Below are 25865 nucleotides of genomic sequence, written 5' to 3' on the forward strand. Positions count from 1 at the left end.
ATCTGCACAATGCTGCGTTTGGCCGACAGATTATGCAAAAGAAAAGTCGTCAAAAATGCAACATGTTAGAAATCCTTGATTCAACCAATTACGACCCAAAAATTATCGGATTTGACGAGTCTGCGACTTCTAACATGTTGGATTTTGCAGGTTGTCTGAAAAAAATAAAATTAAAAAATGTGGAATTGGATCAGGGGAATGGGGCAATAGATGTATGGGTACCTTAAACCCACAGTGCTCACAGCTCTATTACTCGGAGTCTTATGCTGAATAACATATACAATAAAACAAATTACCTCGGACTGTAAATAGAAATATATTCTTTCCTTCACATGCGGAGATGCCTATTCTGGCTGGTTCGTTGTCCAACATGATTGCTAGCATTAAGGTAACGGGGATTATAGAGACAGAAGCTACAATAAGCTTGTTTAACATGCACTGGTATTATGGGATTCCAGGAGACAGAGGACAACAGTGAGGAGAACTAGCTGTACATCATGGGAGAAATGGAATAGGATCAAAGTTTACAAAAGTGCAGTCTTTTTGGTGAATCCCATTGGTATATTGTCAGGATAGTGTAAAGATTACATTTTTTAATACACAAACCAGGTAGATTTGCATAATAAACACAAAACAAAAAAACCCCACAGCTTTAAATAGTAGTCGCTCAATGACTACAAAGTTCTGCTTTCCCTAGGTGTAGGTGTTACAACAATCCGGCAGGCGCACCAGGAGGCTCCAACGGTCCAACCATGGACACCGCTCTCCCACTAATGGTTGTCCGATTGGTACAGGCAGTACCATTGCTTATGCCTTTCCTATTTAAACTTCCCATAAGAAATGACAGAGTAACCATCAGCAAAATCATTATGCACTTTAAAATAGCGACATCTCTAATCTATTGGAGCACTTGAGTGGAACAGAGCGGGAGCCTTCAGAGTTCATTGCAAACCCCAAAATTTTGCTATGGAGCGGGCAGTTCAATATAACGACCCTGGGAAGGACTGATAACTGGCATCCTGTTGAAACGAAAGACAACTTGTGTGAAGAGACCTGCTGGCCCAGCAACTATCACTTTATAGGTCAGCACCTTCAATTAAGAGTGGCCATTGATTTTGAGGGATTGACTGAAATATGATATTACCTGGTTAAATCTTATTCGATGGAATTCATAGGGGACACAGGCATTACCTTGGGTATAGACTGGAGCAGGAGGAGTCCGGGCACCAACTACTTAAACTTTCTCCCAGCAGCCCCAGCTCATTCCCCCCTATACCCCACTCCCAGCCAGATCAGTTTAGTTAGCAAGCCCAAGCCCTTTGTTTTAATTGTCTTCAGGATGGCCTTTTGGTGTATACAGGAGCAAGAAGAGGAGAAGGAAGACTGACATACAATACATAGAGGTCACCCAGAAACACCAAAAGGAGGACTAGAAGCAGAGTGAAAACCCCACAAGGCCGGTGCGTCAGGGTGGACGCCCTGTGTTGCCTATGGATTCTGAAGAAAAGGATTTAACCAGGCATCTCCTTTTCTGCTTCATGCCATAGGGGGGGGACAGGCATTACCTTGGGACATCCCAAAGCTATCCCCATAATGGAGGGGATTCACCAGAGCTTCACGGACAACCCTTTGGCCCAAATCCACGGCAGCAAAGGTGTCAAATGAATAGAATCTTAGGAAAGTATGGGCGGAGGATAACGGCGGGCGCCCTATCAAGTTGCTCAGCAGAGGCACCCTGGCGTGCTGCCCAAGAATTACACATCGATCTAGTGGAATGAGTCCTCACCGCAGACAGCACAGGAAGGCCCGCACCGCAGATAGTCAAATGGAGCTAACTGGCCAAAGCCCGTCCTGAAGGCGACCAGAGGAGTCTGTGACAGTCGTAAAAGACAAAAAAATTAACCCATCCTACGGTGTTCCCGGGTCCTATGCAGCAAGGACCAGAGGGTCCCCAATTTCCAGAGTGATGAGAAATCTAGGGACTACCCTAGAAAGGTAGCTTAAGCGACTTCTAGGTTTAAGGACCCCCAGGGGGACTTAGGGTAAGGCAACCTCCCGGGAGGGTTAGGGTAGGGAAGAGGGGGCTAAGGTTAGACCCCCCCCTCAGGAGGGTTTGGTGTAGGGTGCAGGGGTTAGGTTTAGGCACTAACTGGGGTAGGTTATGGTTAGGCACTAGGGGGGTAGGTTAGGCACCACTAAGGGAGGGTTAGGGTACTTACCTGCTGCAGTCGGGATTTCGATCCGTCGGGCTGCCGATGTCGGTATTATACAGATTCCCCTCTTGCCCTTTCTTCTGCTGTGAAGTTGTGACAAATGAGAGTCTCCTGAACAAGGTTGCACATATTTATATTATACAGGGTCTTTTAAGTTTCTACAGAAACTTCTTAATTTTTACTTAGGAAATGACAAATGCTTTATATTTGTAACCCAAAAATAAATGGGCAGTTTAATCTAAATATTGTCAAATAAGAAATAGTAAAGACAAAGATAAGTATAGTGTATAATGTTGTTATATCTGCTATTTTATTACTGCTTTCCATAACTGCGCATCCTTAAAACTTATAATAAACTGCGCTGCTTCAGTTTAAAAAAAATAAAAATAAAAGTTTGTTTCCCTAAGGGGGGGATTTGTCAAAGTTTTGATAGAGAGATAAAGTTTAGGGGCCCAGTTATTAATAACCGCATTTGCAATGCGATCTGGGCACGGTATAATTTGCAGGATGTGATCATAACGCTAGGATGTATGTAAAAAACCACATGCAGGGACAGGAGCTCCGAAGGGAGCTCGCCCTAGCGATGTGCTGGAAACCTGCACCTGCATGGTCTACAGACCACAAACGCATTTCGCCCATTGACGGTGTGAGCTCCTATTAACTATCTCCCAGCTTGGTTTACGATATGTAGCCCATAAGCTACAGCGGCTTACGCCATCATCAGACGGTATAAGCTGTGGGGAACGCGGTAAATCTGACAGCATCGCATTCCCCATAGAAACTTATGGAGGTTGCGGCTTCTGGCCGAAATGGAAGGACCGCAGCACATATTGGAAATATCTGCTGCCATCTCTCCATAATACATTCAGTGTTACTAAATATTTGCGGGTATCTTTTTCGGGGAATAAGCAGCAAATATTTAATGATAAAGGGGTCTATGTACTAAGTCTGGAAAAGAGAGATAAAGTACAAACCAATCAGCTCCTATCCTTTTTCAAACAGCCTGTAAAGTGAAAAGTTAGGAGAAGATTGGTTGGTACTTTATCTCTCTCCAAGCTTTGATAAATCTCCACCCTAGTCCCATATAGGGCCTGTCCATGGATCGGCAGCTTTATGCCAAAGATCTCAGTATGGCACACAGATTTCTCCCTATATTTATCACTAAGGGCTCTATTTATTAACATTATTTTTACTAAAATAAAGTGAAAAAGGGTGTTTTCACACCCTTTTCACATTATTTTAGTTTCACTTGTAGTTATTACAGGGCAATTGGAGTAGAATTAGTAAAATTCTACTCCAACCCCTAGTATAACTTATTTTTAGTAAAGCAGATCGCATTTCCCATAATTGTAATGGGAAATGTTATCCGACCAGAGTTACTAAAAATAAATTGTAAAAAAATACCGGGGGAAGCCCTGTGATAATAACGCCACCTGGAGGTGGCGTTATCCAGGGTCTCCCCCGGTTACCGGGCTCCCACTCTGCTCTAACGGGGAGAGCAGAGGTGGGAGCCGGTACCAGTAATCAGCTATGTGGTCTAAGCAGACCGCAAGCTGATTACTGTAAAAAAAAGAAAAAAAAAATGAAACATTTTCTTTTTTTTTTACTTACCTGAATCCAGGGACCGGTGATCGGGCCTCCGGAGATGGCTCCTCTCCGGTCAGCTGGTCTCCCACAGTGCACTGCTGCCCGGTCATCAGGTGATCGGGCCCCAGTGCAGTATGGGAGATCACCTGATCGGGAAGCCCGGAGAAGATCACCGGAGGCCAGGAGAATGCAGGTAAGTGTAATGAAAGGGGGGGGGGGGGGTCGCGGGGGGCGGGGCTTAGCGTCGGTGGGGGGGCAGCAGCGACGGTGGTTCGGCGAATGCGCGGTCTCTTAGTCGCGGTATTTTTTTCTGAAAATACCGCGACTAGAGTGCGGATGGGATCCGCAGGGACAGAGCTTTATCGCAAGCTCTGTCCCTGCAAGGGATTTATAGTAAATCCCTGTGATATTGCCTGAATTCGCAATGCGAATTCACTCGGTAATATCACACTACAATCCGCATTCAATATGCGGATTGTAGTAAATAGAGCCCTAAATGACTGGTGCTGGAATCAGTTTTTGTTACTGGTAAGAATGGACACAAAAAATAGAATTAAAAAATACAGGTTTAATTTATCAGTGTGATGTTTTATATGCTTTATGCTAGCATTTTATAAGTTCTGCTTTTAGGTGCAAGGCTAAGAAGAAAATATTGAACTACTATAAAGGCTAATATTATACTGCTTTTAGCAGTCTGATTCATAATGCAAATATTGTTTTTGTGTTTTATTTCAACTGAAAAAAAGAGAAATATAGAGATTAGCATGATCTGACAGACTACAGCTGGTAGGAAAGACTGAGACTTCTAGTTCCACAATTTAAGGTTCTCCAGCCATAGTAGAAAGCTCCTGTCCTGTTAGTCAGTGGTTTGTGCCATGCATTTTGGGAGATGTAGGGCAAAAATGTAGTAAGCGGCGGGTTCTAAGGGTTTGGTGGCAGTTTTGTAGCAGTTTCTAAATGACAGCCTTGTTCTATTCTAAAATCGGTTTTGCGGCGGGTTTAGCAGGAGGACAGGGCATGCTGACACTGACTGTGGAAATAGCAGGAGGACATGGCATGCTGACACTTACTGTGGAAATAGCAGGAGGACATGGCATGCTGACACTTACTGTGGAAATAGCAGGAGGACAGGGCATGCTGACACTTACTGTGGAAATAGCAGGAGGACAGGGCATGCTGACACTTACTGTGGAAATAGCAGGAGGACAGGGCATGCTGACACTTACTGTGGAAATAGCAGGAGGACAGGGCATGCTGACACTTACTGTGGAAATAGCAGGAGGACAGGGCATGCTGACACTTACTGTGGAAATAGCAGGAGGACAGGGCATGCTGACACTTACTGTGGAAATAGCAGGAGGACAGGGCATGCTGACACTTACTGTGGAAATAGCAGGAGGACAGGGCATGCTGACACTTACTGTGGAAATAGCAGGGGGACAGGGCATGCTGACACTTACTGTGGAAATAGCAGGAGGACATGGCATGCTGACACTTACTGTGGAAATAGCAGGAGGACATGGCATGCTGACACTTACTGTGGAAATAGCAGGAGGACATGGCATGCTGACACTTACTGTGGAAATAGCAGGTGGACATGGCATGCTGACACTTACTGTGGAAATAGCAGGTGGACATGGCATGCTGACACTTACTGTGGAAATAGCAGGAGGACAGGGCATGCTGACACTTACTGTGGAAATAGCAGGAGGACAGGGCATGCTGACACTTACTGTGGAAATAGCAGGAGGACATGGCATGCTGACACTTACTGTGGAAATAGCAGGTGGACATGGCATGCTGACACTTACTGTGGAAATAGCAGGTGGACATGGCATGCTGACACTTACTGTGGAAATAGCAGGTGGACAGGGCATGCTGACACTTACTGTGGAAATAGCAGGAGGACAGGGCATGCTGACACTTACTGTGGAAATAGCAGGAGGACAGGGCATGCCGACACTGACTGTGGAAATAGCAGGAGAACAGGGCATGCCGACACTGACTGTGGAAATAGCAGGGGGACAGGGCATGCCGACACTGACTGTGGAAATAGCAGGGGGACAGGGCATGCCGACACTGACTGTGGAAATAGCAGGGGGACAGGGCAGGCCGACACTTACTGTGGAAATAGCAGGAGGACAGGGCATGCCGACACTTACTGTGGAAATAGCAGGAGGACAGGGCATGCCGACACTTACTGTGGAAATAGCAGGAGGACAGGGCATGCCGACACTTACTGTGGAAATAGCAGGAGGACAGGGCATGCCGACACTTACTGTGGAAATAGCAGGAGGACAGGGCATGCCGACACTTACTGTGGAAATAGAAGGAGGACAGGGCATGCCGACACTTACTGTGGAAATAGCAGGAGGACAGGGCATGCCGACACTTACTGTGGAAATAGCAGGAGGACAGGGCATGCCGACACTTACTGTGGAAATAGCAGGAGGACAGGGCATGCCGACACTTACTGTGGAAATAGCAGGAGGACAGGGCATGCCGACACTTACTGTGGAAATAGCAGGAGGACAGGGCATGCCGACACTTACTGTGGAAATAGCAGGAGGACAGGGCATGCCGACACTTACTGTGGAAATAGCAGGAGGACAGGGCATGCCGACACTTACTGTGGAAATAGCAGGAGGACAGGGCATGCCGACACTTACTGTGGAAATAGCAGGAGGACAGGGCATGCCGACACTTACTGTGGAAATAGCAGGAGGACAGGGCATGCCGACACTTACTGTGGAAATAGCAGGAGGACAGGGCATGCCGACACTTACTGTGGAAATAGCAGGAGGACAGGGCATGCCGACACTTACTGTGGAAATAGCAGGAGGACAGGGCATGCCGACACTTACTGTGGAAATAGCAGGAGGACAGGGCATGCCGACACTTACTGTGGAAATAGCAGGAGGACAGGGCATGCCGACACTTACTGTGGAAATAGCAGGAGGACAGGGCATGCTGACACTTACTGTGGAAATAGCAGGGGGACAGGGCATGCTGACACTTACTGTGGAAATAGCAGGAGGACATGGCATGCTGACACTTACTGTGGAAATAGCAGGTGGACATGGCATGCTGACACTTACTGTGGAAATAGCAGGTGGACAGGGCATGCTGACACTTACTGTGGAAATAGCAGGTGGACATGGCATGCTGACACTTACTGTGGAAATAGCAGGAGGACAGGGCATGCTGACACTTACTGTGGAAATAGCAGGAGGACATGGCATGCTGACACTTAAAGTGTCTTAGCCGTTGGATATCCGTTTTTCCTAAGCATTGTTTAGACTCTCAAAATCAGAAATTGCCTCGTCTATACAGTGCCAGAAAATGTACAATAGCCATTAGTTATGTTAAGTTGATATAAACTGTATTTTTCTGCTTCTTTATCTAAGGCTGTGAACACGGCGATGTAGTCTTCAAATTAATACGAATACACAACACGTATAGGCGGATGATGTTCTTCAGCATAGAGTAGGTGGTGGATCTACAGTCCTAACCATGATGACAAGTCTGCATTTCCGGTAAGAAGACTGAATGGAACTTGATCCAGCGATTTCCCCAGGGAGGGTGGAAATGGTGATGTTCTCCAGTGAAACGCATCATCAAACAAGCATTTATACTAAGTGTAAGAAATACAATGTGCTTTGTTAATGTACCTTTTACAGATTGAAAACCAAATAGTTACAAGAACAACCTGAGGAAAGTGCTCAATAAAAGCGCTGAAACGGTGACCTGAACGTGGCTGCGTCTTAAGCCCTTTTTTTTCCTTTCATCGGTCACTGATTCTATCTTGTATGTATTCTTTAGCTACAGCTGCTGTCACGGAAGGCACCTGGTGAAACGTGCATAGTTGTTCCCCTGAGTGCCGGCTATTCCATACATACACATACATTATATATGTGTGTAATGAACCCTTATATCGCGCTTACACTCGTTCAGCTGCACCAATTGGGAGGACCTTTGCTAGTAGTAGTGTTAACAGCGAGACACACACACACAAGATAGCAGCACTGATAGCCTAGGGCATGTATGAACGGTCAGATCGCCTGACCGTTCCGCCCGCTGTAGCGGTCGCTATCGACCGCTACAGCCTGGCGCTGTCCTATCCCCAGAGCAAGGATAGCGCTATCCCTGCTGCGGTGGCTACAGTCTCGAGGGCTGCACGCGGGATCTCCCGCTATTAGCGAGATCCCACACATGCTCAGTGGAGCCGGCCGGGACTGAGACACAGCGCATCAGCACTAGGCTGATGCGCTATGTCCTCAGGCAGGGATCGCCGGAGGGTGGAGTTAATGCTTCCCCTCTCCAGCCAATGAGATGTTAATACATCTCATCGTTAGTGCTTCCTGCTTCGCCTCGGTAAAGAGGCAAAGCAGGAAGCGTTATAGCGGCACGTTAAGTGCCGCTATAATACATCCCCCCAGGGTCTCATCGATTACACATTGGGAGTATATGATACATCTTCGTATTTAAATGGTTATTAAAGGAATCCGGTTACATTTATCGGTTGAGAGACATCCGTCTAATTGTTCCAGTAAAAATGTTATAAGAATTACTTGACTTCTAAGAGCCTTTCTAGGAATTTGTCCCTATTAAGGGACAGAAAATATTCTTATACCACTGAGTGTTCTAACCAGTTCCATATCACCGAGTGTTACTTCAACAATGCACTACATAAAATGTAAGCAATATACTATACATAAATAAAGCAATATACTAAATGCAATTAAACCTACTATATGCTATTAAGACATACCATATACCAATAAGACAACCTACCATATACCAATAAGACAACCCACCATATACCAATAAGACAACATACCATATTCTAACTTATAAGACAACATACTATATGCAAATGAAATATACCATATGCTAATAATACAACATACCATATGCAACTATAACATACTGTACTACATACAAACGAAGCAATTTAACATGAGCGAATGGCACTAACATGAAGAGCACTAGTATGGTGCAGTGATGGTGATTACGACCTGCTGCAGCCTCAGGCGGAGACGGAGGCACAGGGCAGTTTCCGGGAGGTCATCATACAGCCGTCACTCCGGCCATGGAGACACCGAGCTGCAGTGTGTTGTCTCCCGTCGCCTCCTCACTCCCTGTGCCGCCGGCCTGACCACGCCCACACCCTACAGCGACACGCCCACTGCATCAGCTCACCCGGCTCGCTCCGGCCCCGCCTACTCTTGGATTGGCTGAGCGTGACGCCGGAAACAGCTGCTGGGTCCCCCCAGTGCGCATGCGCATCGGATCGCGTCTCCATGGCGGAACTGTTCTAGAGGGCGGTGCCTCCGTGACCCGGAAGTTACGCGCTCTCCGCTGTGTTTTGGTGCTGTGTGACCGGAGAGCAGGCCGCGCTCGTGTCTGTTCCGCTGTCTCTGGGTGACACAGGTATGTGGCCGGGGGTTGGGTGACGGGGCTGGTGCCGGAGGTGTTACTGGGAATATCGTCGTCTGGGGTGACAGGGAGGCGCCTCTGACAGATAATACACCAGTCTCTTACACGATTATTCGGTGCCACAGAGGAGGATGACTGTACTGACGGGTGTCAGGGGGGGAGCGTGCCCGGATTGACGGGTGACCTGGGGGAGACTGTCAAGTGACTGTCCAGATAGATTTTAGTCTTTATTCTAACACCCTGTCACAATCCATGCAGTTTCTCTATCCTGCCTAGGGTGTCGTTCTCTGCTCTGGTGCTTCTAGCGCAATCAGCGGATGCGACAAACTTCTGAGATTCAGCTGTGTGTAAGCTAGAAGCACCAGAGCAGAGAGCGACAGTGGGGGCAGAACAGAGGAACTGCAAATATTTTAACAGGTGCAGGGTGATAGACTGAAGACAAGGATGTTGGAGAACATCAGAGTTCTTCTTTTGCGCTATTTTAGGGCAGGCTCTGAAGACCCCTCACACATAGAGGGTAAGATTGTGCAAGAATCGGACATTGTGGGTACTGCAAAATTGTATGTGGTGGAAGTGTTAGTGCAGTAAGCACAGAGAGAAGTGTGGTGTCAACAGAGTTTGACCACTCAGAAGAATAAGCTTTGTGTCTTCCCCCCCCCCCCCCCCCCCCCTTGCCTCAGAAATTTTGTATGTTGGACTAAACCTGATGAAGTTTCACGTTATATGCATGTTGCCTTTATCTCCTGCCAGAGGATGTGGCTAATGGGAAGGGTATGTATGCCTGACTCCTGGTCCTAGATTGTGATGGTCTAGGAGTACAACTTTTCCGATCCCAAGTGCAGCAGCACTATTAGGATATGTCAATGTCCATGTTATGTATAGGCTGGTGTCTGCCTGAAACCCATTTCTCTTTAGCTTGGAATAACCATGCTGTGGAAAAGTGTTTGGAAGAACTTTTGCAGCAATGCAATTTGGAAAGCCTAGCGCTAGCGTCCTTGATTGAGCACATCTGGGGGAGATACAGCTCTGGATTTGGGTCCTACTGGTGCCAGAGTTTTTGGTTTCTGGGGTGTCCACTCATCATATTCTCTGGCTCAAGGCTGGAAAGTCTGATCTGGAGTCTACGTAGTCTCTAAAGTATTGATGCTTTTTGGTGTTGTCTTATGTAGCCTGAAGCTTTATATGATCATTTACATGAAGAGTTCATTGCTGATGGGAAAGGGACCAAAGCAGGACTGCATTTAATGTAAAGCTCTAGTGTTGAAAGGGCAGCCATCTGCTCTTTTTGGTGAACCGCATAGTAACCAGTAGGCCTGGCCCACATAGCATCCAGCAAACATGGCCTCAGGCAATTGTCTTCATAGCAGGCAGTCAGCCCATCCAACAGAGATTGGAATGGGAGCTAGTCTGCTTCTCTTCTGAGGTCAGTGGTTCTATTCCACTTTAGTCTGGGGTGCTTAGGATAGAAGACTAATACCCTTTTCAGCCCAAGGGCCTCATTTATCAACACATTTTATCACTCAACATAAGTGATAAAACTCGCTGTGTACGATAAATGGTGCTCTGGCCAATCTGCTCCCAACTTTCATTTTTCAAACAGATGTTGGGAGCTGATTGGCTGAAGCACCATTTATCATATACAGCGGGTTTTATCGCTCATTTCGAGTGATAAAACTTGTTGATAAATAAGGCATTCTCTAACCCTTGATATTGCCATGTCCACCTGGGTTCTGGCTTGGTCTGAAGAGATGAACCTGGGTTATATGTCCCGGAAATCTCAACCCTTGTCAAAACCAGGGTTATTCCTGGGTCCGATCCAGCTCGGCTGCTGTATGAAAAGCGCGACTCGGGTCATTTGACCTGGGCCATGCTTAAAGTGACCTGATTGGCGGCAGTGGAGCGCTTTTCATGAACTAATCTTTGTTCGTCCCCCAAAAAAGGCAATTTCTTATGACACATAGGGGGCGATTCAATTGTTTTTTTTGGTGTGATAATTAATGAGCGCCCAGTTTGCTATTCAATTGTTCTGGGCGCTCATTAATTATCGCCCTCTTCGCCACCTAAAAGACGAGGTTTAGCCATCTAAAACGGTTAAACCCGTCTTAATTCCTGGATAGGGCGCGCTATCTGCGGTTATCGTGTCCTAACCAGGGTGTTTTAGACACATTTCTGCTCGCGCACGCCTGAGTGCGTGCAGAAATGCCTGCGCCGGCGGCTATCGCCTCCCGACAGAGCAACAATTGAATTGCTCTGTCGGGCGTCTAAAAAAAAAAAAAAAAATTGCCGCCGGCTAAACATTTTAATTCCCCCCCCATACTGTTTTGCAGGGCTGATGCAAAGTGTGAGCAGGACTGACCCGGGAATAACTCTGGTCGAAGGTGCAATGTGAAAGGGGTGTGAGCAGCTGTGACACTGCTTCAAACAGTGTTCAAAAACCCAGGTCATACCCAGGACTCTGATTTGAAAGCAGTATATCGTCCTCTTCAGAACTCCGTTAGAATCTTTTTCTTTTTTTTTTGTTATCCCAACCAGTCTTCTTAACTGGGTGAAGTGTCAAATTCTGCTTTGATTCTTTGTAACCATATTGAACCTTGTTCTGGTGGACAAGTGCAGTAGAATCCTTGATCTGTCATGCACAGTGTAGAACTAGACTGGGCATTGAACATCGGCATACATGTTGGATATTGCAATATGAGAACGTTACCATGTCTTCTAAGGTTTGTGATTTGATCTCTACAATTTCTGTTTTGTACTATGCTGTATGACAGTGGTTCCCAAACTGTGCGCCATGGCACCCTGGTGTGCCTCAGGACACTTGCAGGGGTGCCTCAGGTTGGCGGTCTAGCACCAAATCAAATTATTTATGGTCAATGTTATGTAAATATGTGGACAAACAGAAGCGCATACCTGTCCATCACCACATAACTGAACCTAAGGATGAAAGGTAAGCACAGTTTACTTCACTTTACTACTTCACTACATTTTTTTTCTGAATTTCTCAATAACAAGCTTTTGGCTTAGGGGTGCAGTGAAAACAATGCTGATACTCTAGGGCGCCGTGATTCAAAAAAGTTTGGGAACCACTGCTATTTGAGCTAGTGACTACCTTTTTGGATACTCACGAGATATTGCTGTCATGGTCACTCTTCTCATATCCTTTGTTATATTGATCACCTTTTACTTTGTCAATCATTTGAGCAAGGTGGAGTCTGTGACTCTAATCCAGACATTTTATGGAGAAAAGGCACAAGGGTTAGCGCTGGAATAATTGATCAGATATTTCACTTTGTCTTTACCCATAGACTTATCCTTCTGGGCTCTTTGCGGCGGCATGTGTCTGTAATCCAAACTGCCTAGGAAGGCTGAGGCTCCAAGTACGTGTTACTTGTTCTTCTGGTGTTTGAAGGTCGAAGCTTCTGATCTATGCACTAGAGGTGGGGCGGTGTTTAACATTCCAATTCATGGACAACTTTTCTTGTGGGAAGAAGCCCACAGGTATCATTCCAACTTCACTACTGCAGTGGCCTCCATTAATCAAGAAGGAAGCTCAAGCACTCTCACAATGAAAGGGATCATCAGTGTGAGCCACGCAATAGCACTGTGTGTACTGGCAATATCAGCAGTGGAAATCAGGGATGTAGGTTTTCTTAGCATGCACACCTTGCATCTGTAGAATGGTCTTCCACCACCAAAACGTTTTCATCAGATAGCATTCAGATGTGAGTTCAGGGTTTTTTGGGCGATCCACTAGCTGCAGTGGTTTGCTCAATGACCAGGTATTTGCAGATGTTTTTTGGAGACGCTGTGGGGGCTGATTCTGAGTACGACACAATGCCGATATTCATGCAAATGGTTGATGTTTTTCAACTGTGCATGTGTCTTAAGTCGCTAAAATGTTGCACAGCGCATGCATCCCATGGTGTTAGTATACAGAGTCGCTGGACTCATTTGAGACGCACGGTCTCAGAAATGTATTGGTTGGTGACTATTCAGATGCACAGTGATGTACCGTCTTATGGGCATGTTATGAGAGTATCGCAAGAACTGGTTGCAAACTAAGGTATGTAATTACCTGCATTGCAGGCCATACTCTGACGTAGATTTTGTAACTAGCATGAGACTGGTGCAGTTTCAGTGGTGCATCTGATGGTTGTGTTAAAGATGCATAAGCTGGATCAGTGGCGTCACTAGGGGGGTGCTGGCCGCACCGGGTGACACCATCCGAGGGGGTACACCAAGCAGAGCTGCAGTAGATGATGCGCGTATGGTGATGCCGCTAAGCGGGATTGTAGTGTCTGAAGACGCGCAAACTGGGCATCTTGGTCCTTGCACATTCACAAGCAAGGATGTACCCCAGGGAAAGGCTTCTACTAGGATCCTGTGCCAAAATACGCATGCAATAACACTGTTGTGTACAGATCAGCCCCTATGCTGGTCCCATGGGATTTGTATCTGTTTTTCACTTAATCTACTATTCAAAATTAACACACTTGATTAATTCTGATGAGTGAGTGTGATTGTGATGTTTTTTTTTTTTTTTGAAAGAAAAAGATGTTCAAAATGAACTCTGTAGACAAAGGGGACGATTCAGTAGTTATCGAAGTTGAATAGCCACAGAAAGGAGGCCCCGGAGCTATTCAATTCACTGACTTAAGTAATTCTAGCCTGATTCAGAGCCGCTCTTGCACGATGTGTATGCAAATTGTGTAGGCAGTGCAATCGCACAGCAATGCATTAGCACACCCAGTATTTCTTAGGCTGTTGGATGTCTGCATACACTATGTGATCGCTCTCTGTCTTAAGACACCCACTTGTGCACGTCATGTCCAGGAAGTGTATGCAACCATCGGAACATCGGATGCTATCTCAGCGCTTGAGCTTGACCATACCCTGCCCTGAGCACTTCAGTGTAAAAACAAGCCAGGTGACGTGTACTATGATGCTGGCTTATAATTATGCACACCTCCAACAAGCCGTTGAGATGCTCAGGCACGCCTGCGTTTGCACCTCCACTCCCCCGTTTTTAATAGCCAGCCCCTGTTACCACCTACAAACGGCTTCCCCTGTCACTCACTCTGCTGGCCTGTCTATGCGCAGCGAGCAAATGCATTGTGAACTTTCGCTAAGGTATGTGCATAATGCATACCATCGCAGCAGCGAGAGTATGCATTTTAGCGAGCAGGTCTGAATGAGCTGCTTAGTGCGCTGTTAACTCTGACTAGAAGCACTTGCATCAGAGAATACCGGTTAGTGAGATTAAAGCTTAGTGTTTAGGCGCGCAAACCAGCATTTTACAACTTAAGTGCCGGCAGAGATGCTGTTAACGCCGCACTAAACTGTTAAACTGCATCGCGGGCGGTACTTTTGTCGGATTTCTGCTTTTACCTCAGGAGGGTCCGAGCTGAAATCCTCTTTAGTTTGCTTAACATCGCGGTCATTTGAATATCTCCGGGGCCTCCTTCCCGGGGCTATTTAACATCATGATCCATTGAACCTTTCTCCCCCCCCCCCCCCCTCCCCCCCAAAATTATTGGAATACACTAAGGGGGCGATTCAATTTGGTGTGAATTGAAATAGCGCTGGGAGGGAGCTCCTGGAGCTAATCAATTCAGTGCTCTGCTTAGTTGAACCCAAGATTTCAGGAGGTGTGAGGAGAAAACGGACTAAAGTGCCGGCCACGAGGCAGATTTGTGGCTTAGTGCGGCGTTAACATCCTCGCAGCCGGCACTTTAGTTGGAGATTGCCGGTTCCTGTGACTAAACACCCAGGTTAAATCACGACAATCTGCATGCTCTGACTTAACTGCTTCCCATTGGAGTAAATATTGCGGTGAATCGAATTGCTCTGGGAGCTCCTTCCCGCCGCTCTTCAGCTCCCGTTGAATTGAATAGCCGCCTCATTTAGTAATGTACACCAATTTTATGCAAACGTTCACATTCAAATACTGTGTTTAATCTTGTGCAACACCCTTGCTGATGTGCCCTTGACAAGAACCCTGTATTAATGTGCAAGTGTTATGCAAATATCATTAAATGACCTTCCCATTGATATTATGAAGACTCTTTCTAAGTAATGTTTCCTTGTCTCCTCAGATGGACCAGTCCTCTCAGTCCTACATGCTTGCCAACATAACCCACTTGCACTCAGAACAGCTTCTGCAAGGCCTGAACCTCCTCCGCCAGCATCACGAGCTCTGCGATATTGTCCTCCAGGTGGGCGATGTCAAGATACACGCCCACAAAGTGGTGCTTGCCAGCATCAGCCCATACTTCAAAGCCATGTTTACTGGGAACCTTTCAGAGAAAGAGAATTCGCAGGTGGAGTTTCAGTGTGTTGATGAGGCTGCTCTCCAGGCTATCATAGAATATGCGTATACAGGAACAGTCTTCATCTCACAGGAAACAGTGGAATCTCTTCTTCCAGCCGCAAACCTCCTACAGATCAAGCTTGTGCTGAAGGAATGCTGTGCGTTCCTGGAGAGCCAGCTTGACGTAGGCAATTGCATCGGGATTTCACGCTTTGCTGAGACTTATGGCTGTCACGAACTGTACCTAGCCGCCAACAAGTTCATTTGCCAGAACTTTGAGGATGTTTGTCAGACAGAAGAATTTTTCGAGCTGACAAATTCCGAGTTACATGAGATAGTTTCCAATGACTGTTTGAATGTTGTTAGTGAGGAGAGCGTGTTTTATGCACTAGAGGCATGGATCAAGTATGACGTGCAAGAGAGGCAGAAGTTCCTATCTCAGTTATTGCACTGTGTCCGACTGCCATTGCTGAGTGTCAAATTTCTCACCAGGCTGTACGAAGCTAATCACCTTATACGCGATGACCACACATGTAAACATTTGTTGAACGAAGCTCTGAAATACCATTTTATGCCTGAACATAGACTCTCCCATCAGACGGTGCTAAAGACACAGCCACGCTGTGCTCCCAAAGTGCTTTGTGCGGTGGGAGGCAAAGCCGGACTGTTCGCATGTTTAGAGAGGTACGTGTATATTCATCTAGGAAATCTGTGTGTACCAGCTTCTGTTAAACTAAACTACCTGTAGTCTCTGATGGTAGCGGACTACATTGTTTCCATCTTTTAAATGTAAAGGGCAGTAAATCCCTGCTATAACGCAGTTTAACCACTTAAGCTGGGTACACACCTAAAGATTTTCTGTCCAACAATCCAACTAGTTGATTGGTTGGAATGAAAATCTGGTAACATATGGGAGTAAATGATGGTCAGCAATTTGCTCCTAAATGTTAAATGTTTGATCTAAACAATTTGTTCAAACAGTTTTTGTCCATTTTCTGGCTTTTGGGAGCAAATTGCTGTTTGTCATTTGCTTTCATACCTTACCAGATTTTCATTCCAACCAATCAACTAGTTGGTTGGTTGGACAGAAAATCTTTAGGTGTGTACCCAGCTTTAGACTAATCTTCAATTGTTCATTGTGATCTACTAACATTCTAATTGATTACTGGTTTTGATTTGGCTTATTGAAGAGGTTTTAGTTTGACATTTTTATGTCACCAGTAAAAAGCTATTTCTACCATATTAATCAACCTCCCAAAGACAATCTTTCTAGCTATATGCCCGCCTATTCATTTCAAGTATATTATAATACTGCAAAACCTGATTTTGGTACTTTTCATATTATTCATTCTATATACATAGCCTGAGTCATAGGAAGGAACCTCTGTTGCTTTGCTGGTTGGTGCTCTAGGCACCATATTATTCTTCTATAACTTGGGCCAACCCTTTTTTTTTTTTACCCAAATGGAACGGATTGACAGCTGAGCGGAATGGGAAAAATGCCGGCCGATACGCCCGTAAAAAAGTCCCTGGGGAGAACACTTCAATTTGCTGTACTTTTACAGCATATGGCGGCCATCGCTTTTGAATTGAATTTTCCACCTTACTTTTGTATATCTTGGCTAAAGTCTAGAACTTAAAAAATAAGAAGGAATGTGCAGACAAGCTCAGCCAGGCCCTGATTTGTTGATTTGAAAGTGCAGGCTTAAGGTGCATACACACACGCAACGATTTTTTGAACTTTTAAACTATAATGACGTTGTTATTGTTCAATCGTTCAAAAAATCGTTCAGTGTAAAACAAACGATGAACGATTATCGTTCATGAGAGTTCACGGTTGTCGATTATAGTTCAGTCAGACTGGCCAACTGGACGATTTTCAGCTACTTTGTAAAACGATTTTCGTTCACTTTTTCAAGGGAAAAACTGAAAGAAAATCGTTTATTACTTACATCATTGTGTGTGTATGCACCTTTAGCATTAGAGAAGCATTGTGGAGTACCATAGCTGTATACACACACACCAATTTTGTTACCAACGATTTTCTGACAGATTTTTTGAACTACAAACGATTTTTGCAACTTCCCTTAATGAAAATCGTTCAGTTGGTCAGTCAGAATGAACTACAAACGGGAACGTGAATGAACGTTAATTGTTCATTGTTACAACTCGGAAACTGAACGATTTTTACCAACGATTGAACGATAATGACGTTGTTAAAGTTAAATGTTTCAAAAATCGTTACGTGTGTATACACCTTATGTGTTATTAGCACTGGGCTTTCTTTGTTTCTGACCATAGAAGACCTTGTCAGTGTTATCATCTTTTCCTCTGTGCAGTCCCCTGATTGTATACTGCATAGCAAACCTGCTCTTTTCATTTTTCAGGTATTAAGTGTCGGCTTGTAGTTATTGGCTCTCCTGGCTAATAGCTGGGTTAAACAGGTGCAACGTTTATTCTGTACCTTCTAGGCAGCATGAACGAAAAACAAAAAGTAAGGCAGAGGGTGGCTCCATTATAGGGGGTATGTATACACATTGCTGTGCCAGCACTGCTTTTTGCCATCCATCGGCAGTGGGTTTGATAGAGGGTGGCAAATGATTGGTTGTGAGCCCACATACAGCAATGAACCATCCCTTATTTTCAAACCTGCCAGCAATATTTGTCAAAAACAGCGTTGGCATGGGAGGTTGTACAAACTTTTTTTTAATATTCCATATTGGCGTATTGTCAACGCCAGCCCTTAACAAGTCATGTTTTGAAGCTGTCGCTTGGTCAAATGAATTCCTTCTCCTTTTTTTATGCTTAAAGGGGAGTTAGTTACATTTATACTATACCTTCATTGCGTACTTCAACTTAAATGCACGATAACATCCTGTATATAGATGTTTGCGTAAGATTTTTCAGTTTTTATAGTGGAATAATGTTTTTAAGGTGCGTATTATTTATTAATTTTTTTAATTCATGAATACCATGTGGTCTGCTGTAACTTTTAATTAACTGTATGAACCTGTCACATTGGGTGTTACCTTCTGGGTTGTTTTTTTTTCAGGTTATTATTATTATTATTATTATTATTATTCTTTATATGGTGCCACAATGGTTCCGCAGCGCCTTACAATGTACATAGACAAATCATCAGAACAAGAAAACGGGGACAATGCAGGACAAGTACATGGTTTATAAACCTTGCTGCACCAGCAATTATGACACACAAAAAAGCAGCAGGGTGGCAAAAATCAATGGTTAGGTGACATTGTGGCCAGTATGCAGTAAGTGAAGGAAAAGAACATTGAAAGGAGGGCGCTGCTCGTGAGAGCTTACATTCTAAAGGGTAGGGGCGGATGGATGGGGTGACACAGATGAGGTAGACAGTGAGCATGGGACAGTGTTACGATGAGAGATGGATGGCTTAGATGAAGAAGTGGGTTTTGAGAGCCCGGTCGAAGTTGAAGGAGTCCAACAGGGAGAGAAGGAAGCAGCACATGCAAAATCTTGAAGGTGGGAGTGGTAGGAAGCAGTCAGTTGGCAGCATTCATTTGTGGAGCAAAGCGGGTGGGAGTGTGAAGGAGATGAGGTCAGAGATGTAAATGGGAGAGGATTGGGTGGGGGCTTTGTAAGTGAGTGTGAGAAGCTTGAATTGTGATCTGTAGGAGAATGGCAGCCAGTGTAGGGCTTATAGGAGAGGGGAGGCAGATGTAGATTGTTTGGAGAGGAAGATGAGCCTGGCAGCAGCATTGAGGACTGATTGGAGTGGGAGTCAGGGAGGCCAGATAGGAGGAGGTTACAGCTGTCCAATCTGGAGATGACCAGTGAGTGGATGAGGGTCTTGGTAGTATCCAGGGTGAAATAGTGTATGATGCTGGAGATATTTTTGAGATGGAAGCTGCAAGACTGCGAGAGGCACTGAATGTGTAGTTTGAAGGAGAGGGAGGAGTTGAGGATAACTCCAAGACCGCACACTTGGGGGCTAGAGAAGATGGTGGTGCAAATTGTGGTTATTTCGGTTATGCGGGAGGGTGGGAAGATCAGCTCAGTCTTAGACATGTTAAAAAAAAATAATAATTTAATTGTGTGTATAGCGTTGTGAAACACTGGTGTATAGGGTACAGCGCAATTCCCTCACTGCAGCTAAGGAAGGAAGCAAAAGGGTAGCACCAATTACCCACAAATAACACAATGTGACTTGGAGGATACTTCTCTTCTCTCAGTGCTGTGAGCGTTCCAAAGAGTATGATCACTGTGACAGCCTATACAAGTACAGATAGCAGTGCCCTATGCAAAAACCCATAAAAACCCAGGCCCTGATTCAGAGCCGGACGCTCTGACCAGAGCGCTCGCTCTGAATCAGGGCCCACCTCCATTAATATGGAGCGTCCTCCTGGACGCTCGTATAGCTGTGGGTCGCCACCCACAGCATGTACGAGCGTGCAGGATGATGGTCGCGATGGTCTTGACCATCGCGACCATCGCCACTGCGAGCAACAGCCTGCGGTTGAGGTTTTCAACCGCAAGGCCAGGAGTGATTTTGGCACTATCGGAGCCAAAATCACTCCCACTGACATCACTAGTGATGTCAGTGGGGCCGGCTTCAGACGGTAGGCGTTCCCTTGGGAACGCCTCCGTCTGGCAGGCACGCCCACCAAAGGGGGCGTGCTGTCAGTCAACATCGACAGCACGCCCCCTTTGATGAGACACTACGAGCGAAGGAAAGTCCTTCGCTCGTCGTGTCTCGCGCATGCGCACGACGGAGCTCCCTCCGTCGTGCGCATGCAGACCATCGACCCACTTGTGAGCGGACAGCCGCTCGCGAGTGGGTCTGAATGAGGGCCCCAGTGTCCATGGAAATATAAAGTGATCTCCTTATTCCCAATGGTAAAACATTAAAAACATACAGGTAGACTATGCTCCAGCACAGCAATTCAAGGCACATTAAAAAACAAGGGGTCACATGATGTTCAAAGTCCTCTGTGCCACGATGGAGCACTACCTAATGAACCGCAGTCCCGGATAATGTAACAGTCAGGCCCCAGCTGCCAGAAAAACAACTTGGGCAATGAGTTCTAGTTGCGGGCACTCTGGAGTAAACTGTGATCTTGTTGTTTGACCTGGTACTTGAGCAACGCAATCAGTTTTATTTTTGCAATTAATATGTTTGCCTGTAAAGCTGGCCATCCACTATACAATTTTCTGTCAGATATCTGGCTGGTTGGAATGAAAACCTGGTAACGTATGGGAGCAAATGACAATCGTCCATTTGCTCACAAACACTGGAAAATAGCCAAAAATGGTTGTTCAGACAAATTGGATAAAACGCACAAATTTAACCAATTTGAACAATATTTTTTGTCCTTTTTTCAGTGTTTACAACCATATGATCTACTGTCACTTGCTCCCATACATTACCAGGTTTTCATTCCAACCAGCCAGATTGGACAGATAATTGTATAGTGTATGCCCAGCATTACAGATCAGAGTGTTCAGCATTGGGGCCAGGGGCCAGATCGCAGTGTGTGTGGACATCTGTAGTAAATTATTGACCTTTTTAAATAGGTCTTGTCAAACATGTTGTAACGATTTCATGTTCCTTCCAGTATGGAGATGTATTTTCCCCAGGACGACTCTTGGATAGGCCTGGCACCTTTGGGATCCACCCGCTATGAATTTGGACTGTGCACCCTGGACCAGAAAGTGTATGTTGTTGGCGGTATTGCTACTCATGTCAGGCAGGGAATCAACTACAGGAAGCACGAAAGCTCAGTGGAATGCTGGGACCCCGTGACCAACACGTGGACATCGGTGGAGAGAATGAATGAGTGTCGGAGCACTCTTGGTGCTGTAGTCTTGGCAGGAGAACTCTATGCCTTAGGGGGATATGATGGACAGTCCTGCTTGCAGTCTGTGGAAAAATATATACCGAAGGCTAAAGAATGGCAGCCGGTTGCACCGATGATTAAAACCAGGAGTTGCTTTGCCGGCGCGGTGTTGGATGGCATGATCTATGCTATTGGTGGCTATGGACCAGCTCATATGAACAGGTACACTATATATACTGATAGTGGAATGTTTATTCTATGCAGCATTCAAATCCTTGTGGTACTAATCATCAAGGGATTTAATTATCCATCTTTGTCACTATAAATACATGGTTGTTAAGGGAACAAATCTAAACCAGCAATGAGTCTTTGAGTATTCACTTTTTTTTTCCTAAACAAACTTTACATGGACTTTAGCTGGCGGCATTGTCTAACTATGATTAAAGGAACATGATTTAACAATATACAATGGGTTTGGTATGATAAGTCAAAACATCAACAGCGTTTAAACATGATGGTAAAGAATCCTGTTTAGAGGGCGATTCAATTGTTTTATTCACTGTTATTTCTTGTGGGGCGCCCGATGGAGCAATTCAACTGTTACTGTGTTCGGTCGTGAATAGCCATGGCTGCACGCAGTTATGGCACGAGTGTGCCCCCTGAAGCAGCTAAACATGTCTAAAGTACCGCTTGGGGTGCCCAAAATGCCGACGTATCGCACATTTCTGCTCGCCACCTTGGAAGGCTGCGAGCAGAAATTCTGTGCAGCCACGGCTATTCGTGCCCAAACGGGGCAACACATTGAGGAATTCAACCGGGTTGCCCAAAAGTAATAGCTGCGATAAGAACAATTGAGAGTTGTAACGCTGACACGGGCTACAATGCTGTAAGTAACATTACTACTGCGTCAGCATTCTCTGGTCGACATCACACCATTGACAGAAGAAGTGTTGCAATTTTTAGTAAATAATTATCGGTTTAACCAAAAAAAATGGTTTCCTCCAGTGTGTGAATGTTGCCATACACTTAAAATATTAATTTGGCAAGAAGACTCAATGAGCTCATTCTATTAAGTTAATAAAAATAGTATATTGGGGAAAATACGCTCCCCCTTGTGAACTACTAATTGCATCCGTATATTAGGGAAACGTCTACAGCTCAAGAACATTTAAATTGGCTCTTTTTTTTTTAATTTGTTTTATGATGCTGTTGTACTGCTCAGTGGCACATCATAATAGCAACAACGCTCAGCTTGCCTCGCACCCCTATAGAGGTGTGCAAGAAATTTAGCACTGTTGCTGTAATGTAATCTGTGCAGTAGCATGGCAACCGCACATCACTTGGAATTGAGGGCCTGATTCATTACAGATTGCGAATAGCGATTACTGTACGCAGTCTCCTGCAATGATATGCTAATCCTCTGAGATCACCATGTCGCCACAGCACACATAAGGATGCCCACCTTACCTTACACACATCTGTAATACTTAGCAAGACTGCAAAACCATCGGTAACATGGAGTACCATCGCAGCCTCATGCACACTTGCACAAGCTCTGACCTTACTCAGGAATTGCTAACCTCGTCGCACGCGGTGAGTACACAAGCTGCGTATGGCATCGCAGTGGCTAATTTATGCACGCCCATTCAATGGCGTTCAAAAGCACTGGCATGCCTGCATTTCGCCGAACACCCCCCCATCACCACCCCCCAAATAATACTTCCTGTCAATCATTTTGCGATGGGTCTGCGTACCAACTACGATCGCAGTGGAGTATTCGTGCACGAGCACTGCGTTGCATGCTCAGACTGCAACAATTGGCCGATTGCGTGCGTTCTCAGTTACGATCCTTGCTGAATCAGGCTCGGAGTCTGCTTCTGTGAGTCTTACAGAAACATAGGTACTGGGAGGGGGGGGTTACACTTGCATTGGCAAGATGAGGACCTTGTCTCTGCTTCCCTTAGTAGTCTGATGTCTCAGCAGTAGTCCTCTTGCCTCCTAGTGCAGCAATCCCTGTACACAAGTAACTCTGGAGAAGCAGCAAGATGATAGTTATAAATGACAAATATTCTCCCTTTGACTACAGTGAACAGTTGAGATTTTCCAATTGGCAGAGTGATGTGTGGAGTTTGGTAAGCAGTAAGTTGATGCTACTTTGTATAGAAGTTGCGAGAACACAAAAATAATAACTTTAGATATAATTAAGTTTTTGCTTAAAAGCTGCATTTACTTTGTTGTGTGTCTCTTATCCAGCGTGGAACGATATGATCCTGCTAAAGACTCCTGGGATATGGTGGCTCCAATGGCCGATAAAAGGATTAATTTTGGAGTGAGCGTCATGCTGGGATTTATATTTGTAGTAGGCGGACACAACGGGGTGTGTCACTTGTCGAGCATTGAGAGGTATGACCCTCACCAAAATCAGTGGACTGTTTGCAGACCGATGACGGAACCCAGGACAGGTGAGAGAAATGTAACATGAACTATCAATAATTTGCATTTCAATCCTGTATTCTTTTGAATGTTTTAGTAGCTGTCTTGATAAATTATTTACTTGTGTGTGAAATCCTAGTAGTTAGTTCGGTTCCTAACCAGATATATAACCAAGAGGAAGAAGTGAATGGAAGTACTATTAATGCGAGGGGTGTCCGTTTTTCGGAATTGGGGTTTTTTGCAACTTTTCCATAGTTCAATCAAATACAGGGATATGTTTTACATTTGAAGAGGAGAGATAAAGTTGTGAATATAAACCGTGCAATTGTTTTTAATTTTTGTTTTACATTAGGTCCTCGCTCTGTTTGATGGTACTAAATGATTGTATATAATCTGGGTCTGATGGAGCCAGTTCTACTAAATTCAGTTTGTACAGATCTAATATGACTTTGCATGGTATCCACAGGGAGGCCCCCATTAATGTTCAATTTGCTAAATTGCTCCCTTTTTAGTGAGTTCCGGGCACTGTATGGTGAAGCCATTTTAGCAGAAGGTCCTGTGGTTACTGTAAAACAGGTCCCGGTCTATTCAGCTGGTAAAGTGCTAACCATACAGAAAATGTCTGCCAGTGAGGGATGCACCTTCCTGACCAATAGGAGGCTGTTGTCCTGCCACATGATAAATGGTTACAATGTGCGGTTCCAGAGGCCCTATTAAGGCATTTGCAGCTCTCCTGGCCACAATTCTGCTTTCTAATGAATAAAGAGAAGAGCATTAAGCACTTAAGCTGGCACTGGTCCATCCTTTGTGTACCAGACAGTTTGCCCAACCAATCTCCGAGCTCCCAATGCAAAGGAAATTGCAGAATTGATTGTCAATGAGATATGTCCATAGATATCTTAAGCAATAACAGTAGGTAGAACATGACTTGCAATAGAAACTTTTTAAAAGGTTCATATTCATTTTTTTTTTTTTTCCTTCCCGTGCAGGAGTTGGAGCTGCGGTGATTGAGAACTACCTCTATGTGGTTGGGGGTCACTCAGGGTCATCCTATCTCAATACAGTACAGAAATATGACCCCATCGCGGACACTTGGCTGGATTCGGCTGGCATGGCATATTGTCGCTGTAACTTTGGCCTGACAGCTCTTTGATGAACATAAGCACATTGTGTAATAATATATTCCTGCATGAGCAGATGTCCGAGGCCTCGTTTCCAGGAAATTGAAACACAAAGGTGTGGAGATTCAGGGGAAATCAGATCTTCTGCCGGGGTGACACCCTTCTGCAGTTCCAGATGTAGTCAATTATTTTTGTATTCAGTAAACTGAAACTAGCATGACTCAGTGTTCCCAATCCTAGCATATTCTCAAAAAGCTCTGGTAAGCTCCTAGAATAATGATCGACCATTGCAGTTGTAGTTTACGGGAAGAACAGTCGATGTTTGTTGATGATGATGATTGAGATGTACGTGTACGAGGAGTAAAAATGGATTCTGTGTCGGGTCTCTCTAACATTTGCAGACATATCCGCCTATTTGTACCTTGATAGTCCTCACTTGCTGAACAGCTTCAGTGTAAGTGTTCAGCATCGAAAGAGTACAAATCCTATTGTGTCTCCCACAGTAAGTAGGGGGGGGGGGGGGGGGGAACTTTTACTTAAAGCCAGATACACAAACGTACAGGGTGTGTCACTGGAAAGTACGTGTGTGCGCACTTGTACAATTCTCCCCAATTTAAGTATACTGAACGTAAAATAATAATTTGAAATCGCTGTTTTCTGGTCTACATTGTTATCCCAAACTGGTCCCCAAAATATAGATAAGTACTCTGCTATGGTGTGCACATTTATTATCTGCGTTGTACTAGCCTTTAGTTGTGGAAGTATTTCCCAATCTTGCCTAATTATCAGTCTTCCCTTTGTCTTGGCTCTCCCACATTGCGTTTAAATATCAGGTACCCACTTTGCTAACAAGAAGCGAACAATTAAAAAAAAAAAAAAGAAAAGAGGATCTTGTGTGGTAATAATGATGTTGATTCCTAAGGGAATGTCATTGGTTCCTAGTGAAATA

At 45.0% G+C, this 25865-nt stretch overlaps 2 protein-coding genes across 4 annotated transcripts in view; one reads left to right on the forward strand and one right to left on the reverse strand.

The window, feature by feature from the left end:
• Positions 1-8949, reverse strand: part of TOGARAM1 (TOG array regulator of axonemal microtubules 1) — an 85934-nt gene extending 76985 nt beyond the window's left edge. The window contains exon 1 of one of the 3 annotated variants that reach the window (XM_088455324.1): positions 8819-8949. The gene's annotated coding sequence lies outside the window, so the exon portion shown is untranslated. Of the gene's footprint in view, positions 1-296; positions 1238-8778 lie in introns of those variants that run through there. The other 2 variants (XM_088455321.1, XM_088455322.1) reach the window with 2 other exon arrangements.
• A 171-nt stretch (positions 8950-9120) lies between these two features.
• KLHL28 (kelch like family member 28) lies at positions 9121-25423 on the forward strand. The gene is made up of 5 exons (XM_088455281.1): positions 9121-9233; positions 15332-16230; positions 21141-21584; positions 23616-23824; positions 24785-25423. Exons 2-5 carry the CDS (start codon positions 15332-15334, stop codon positions 24946-24948), a joined length of 1716 nt encoding a protein of 571 aa, XP_088311407.1. The 5' UTR covers positions 9121-9233; the 3' UTR covers positions 24949-25423.
• Positions 25424-25865: the final 442 nt, after the last annotated feature.

Source organism: Taudactylus pleione, unplaced genomic scaffold (genome assembly GCF_031769625.1).
Source record: "Taudactylus pleione unplaced genomic scaffold, aTauple2 ptg000652l, whole genome shotgun sequence".
In the NCBI taxonomy this organism is placed as follows: domain Eukaryota; kingdom Metazoa; phylum Chordata; class Amphibia; order Anura; family Myobatrachidae; genus Taudactylus; species Taudactylus pleione.

Coding starts and splice junctions, on each gene's coding strand:
- KLHL28 (XM_088455281.1), top strand. CDS start 15,332: ATGGACCAGTCCTCTCAGTCCTACATGCTTGCCAACATAACCCACTTG. Junction 16,231..21,140: donor CTGTTCGCATGTTTAGAGAG/GTACGTGTATAT, acceptor TGTTCCTTCCAG/TATGGAGATGTATTTTCCCC. Junction 23,825..24,784: donor GATGACGGAACCCAGGACAG/GTGAGAGAAATG, acceptor CTTCCCGTGCAG/GAGTTGGAGCTGCGGTGATT.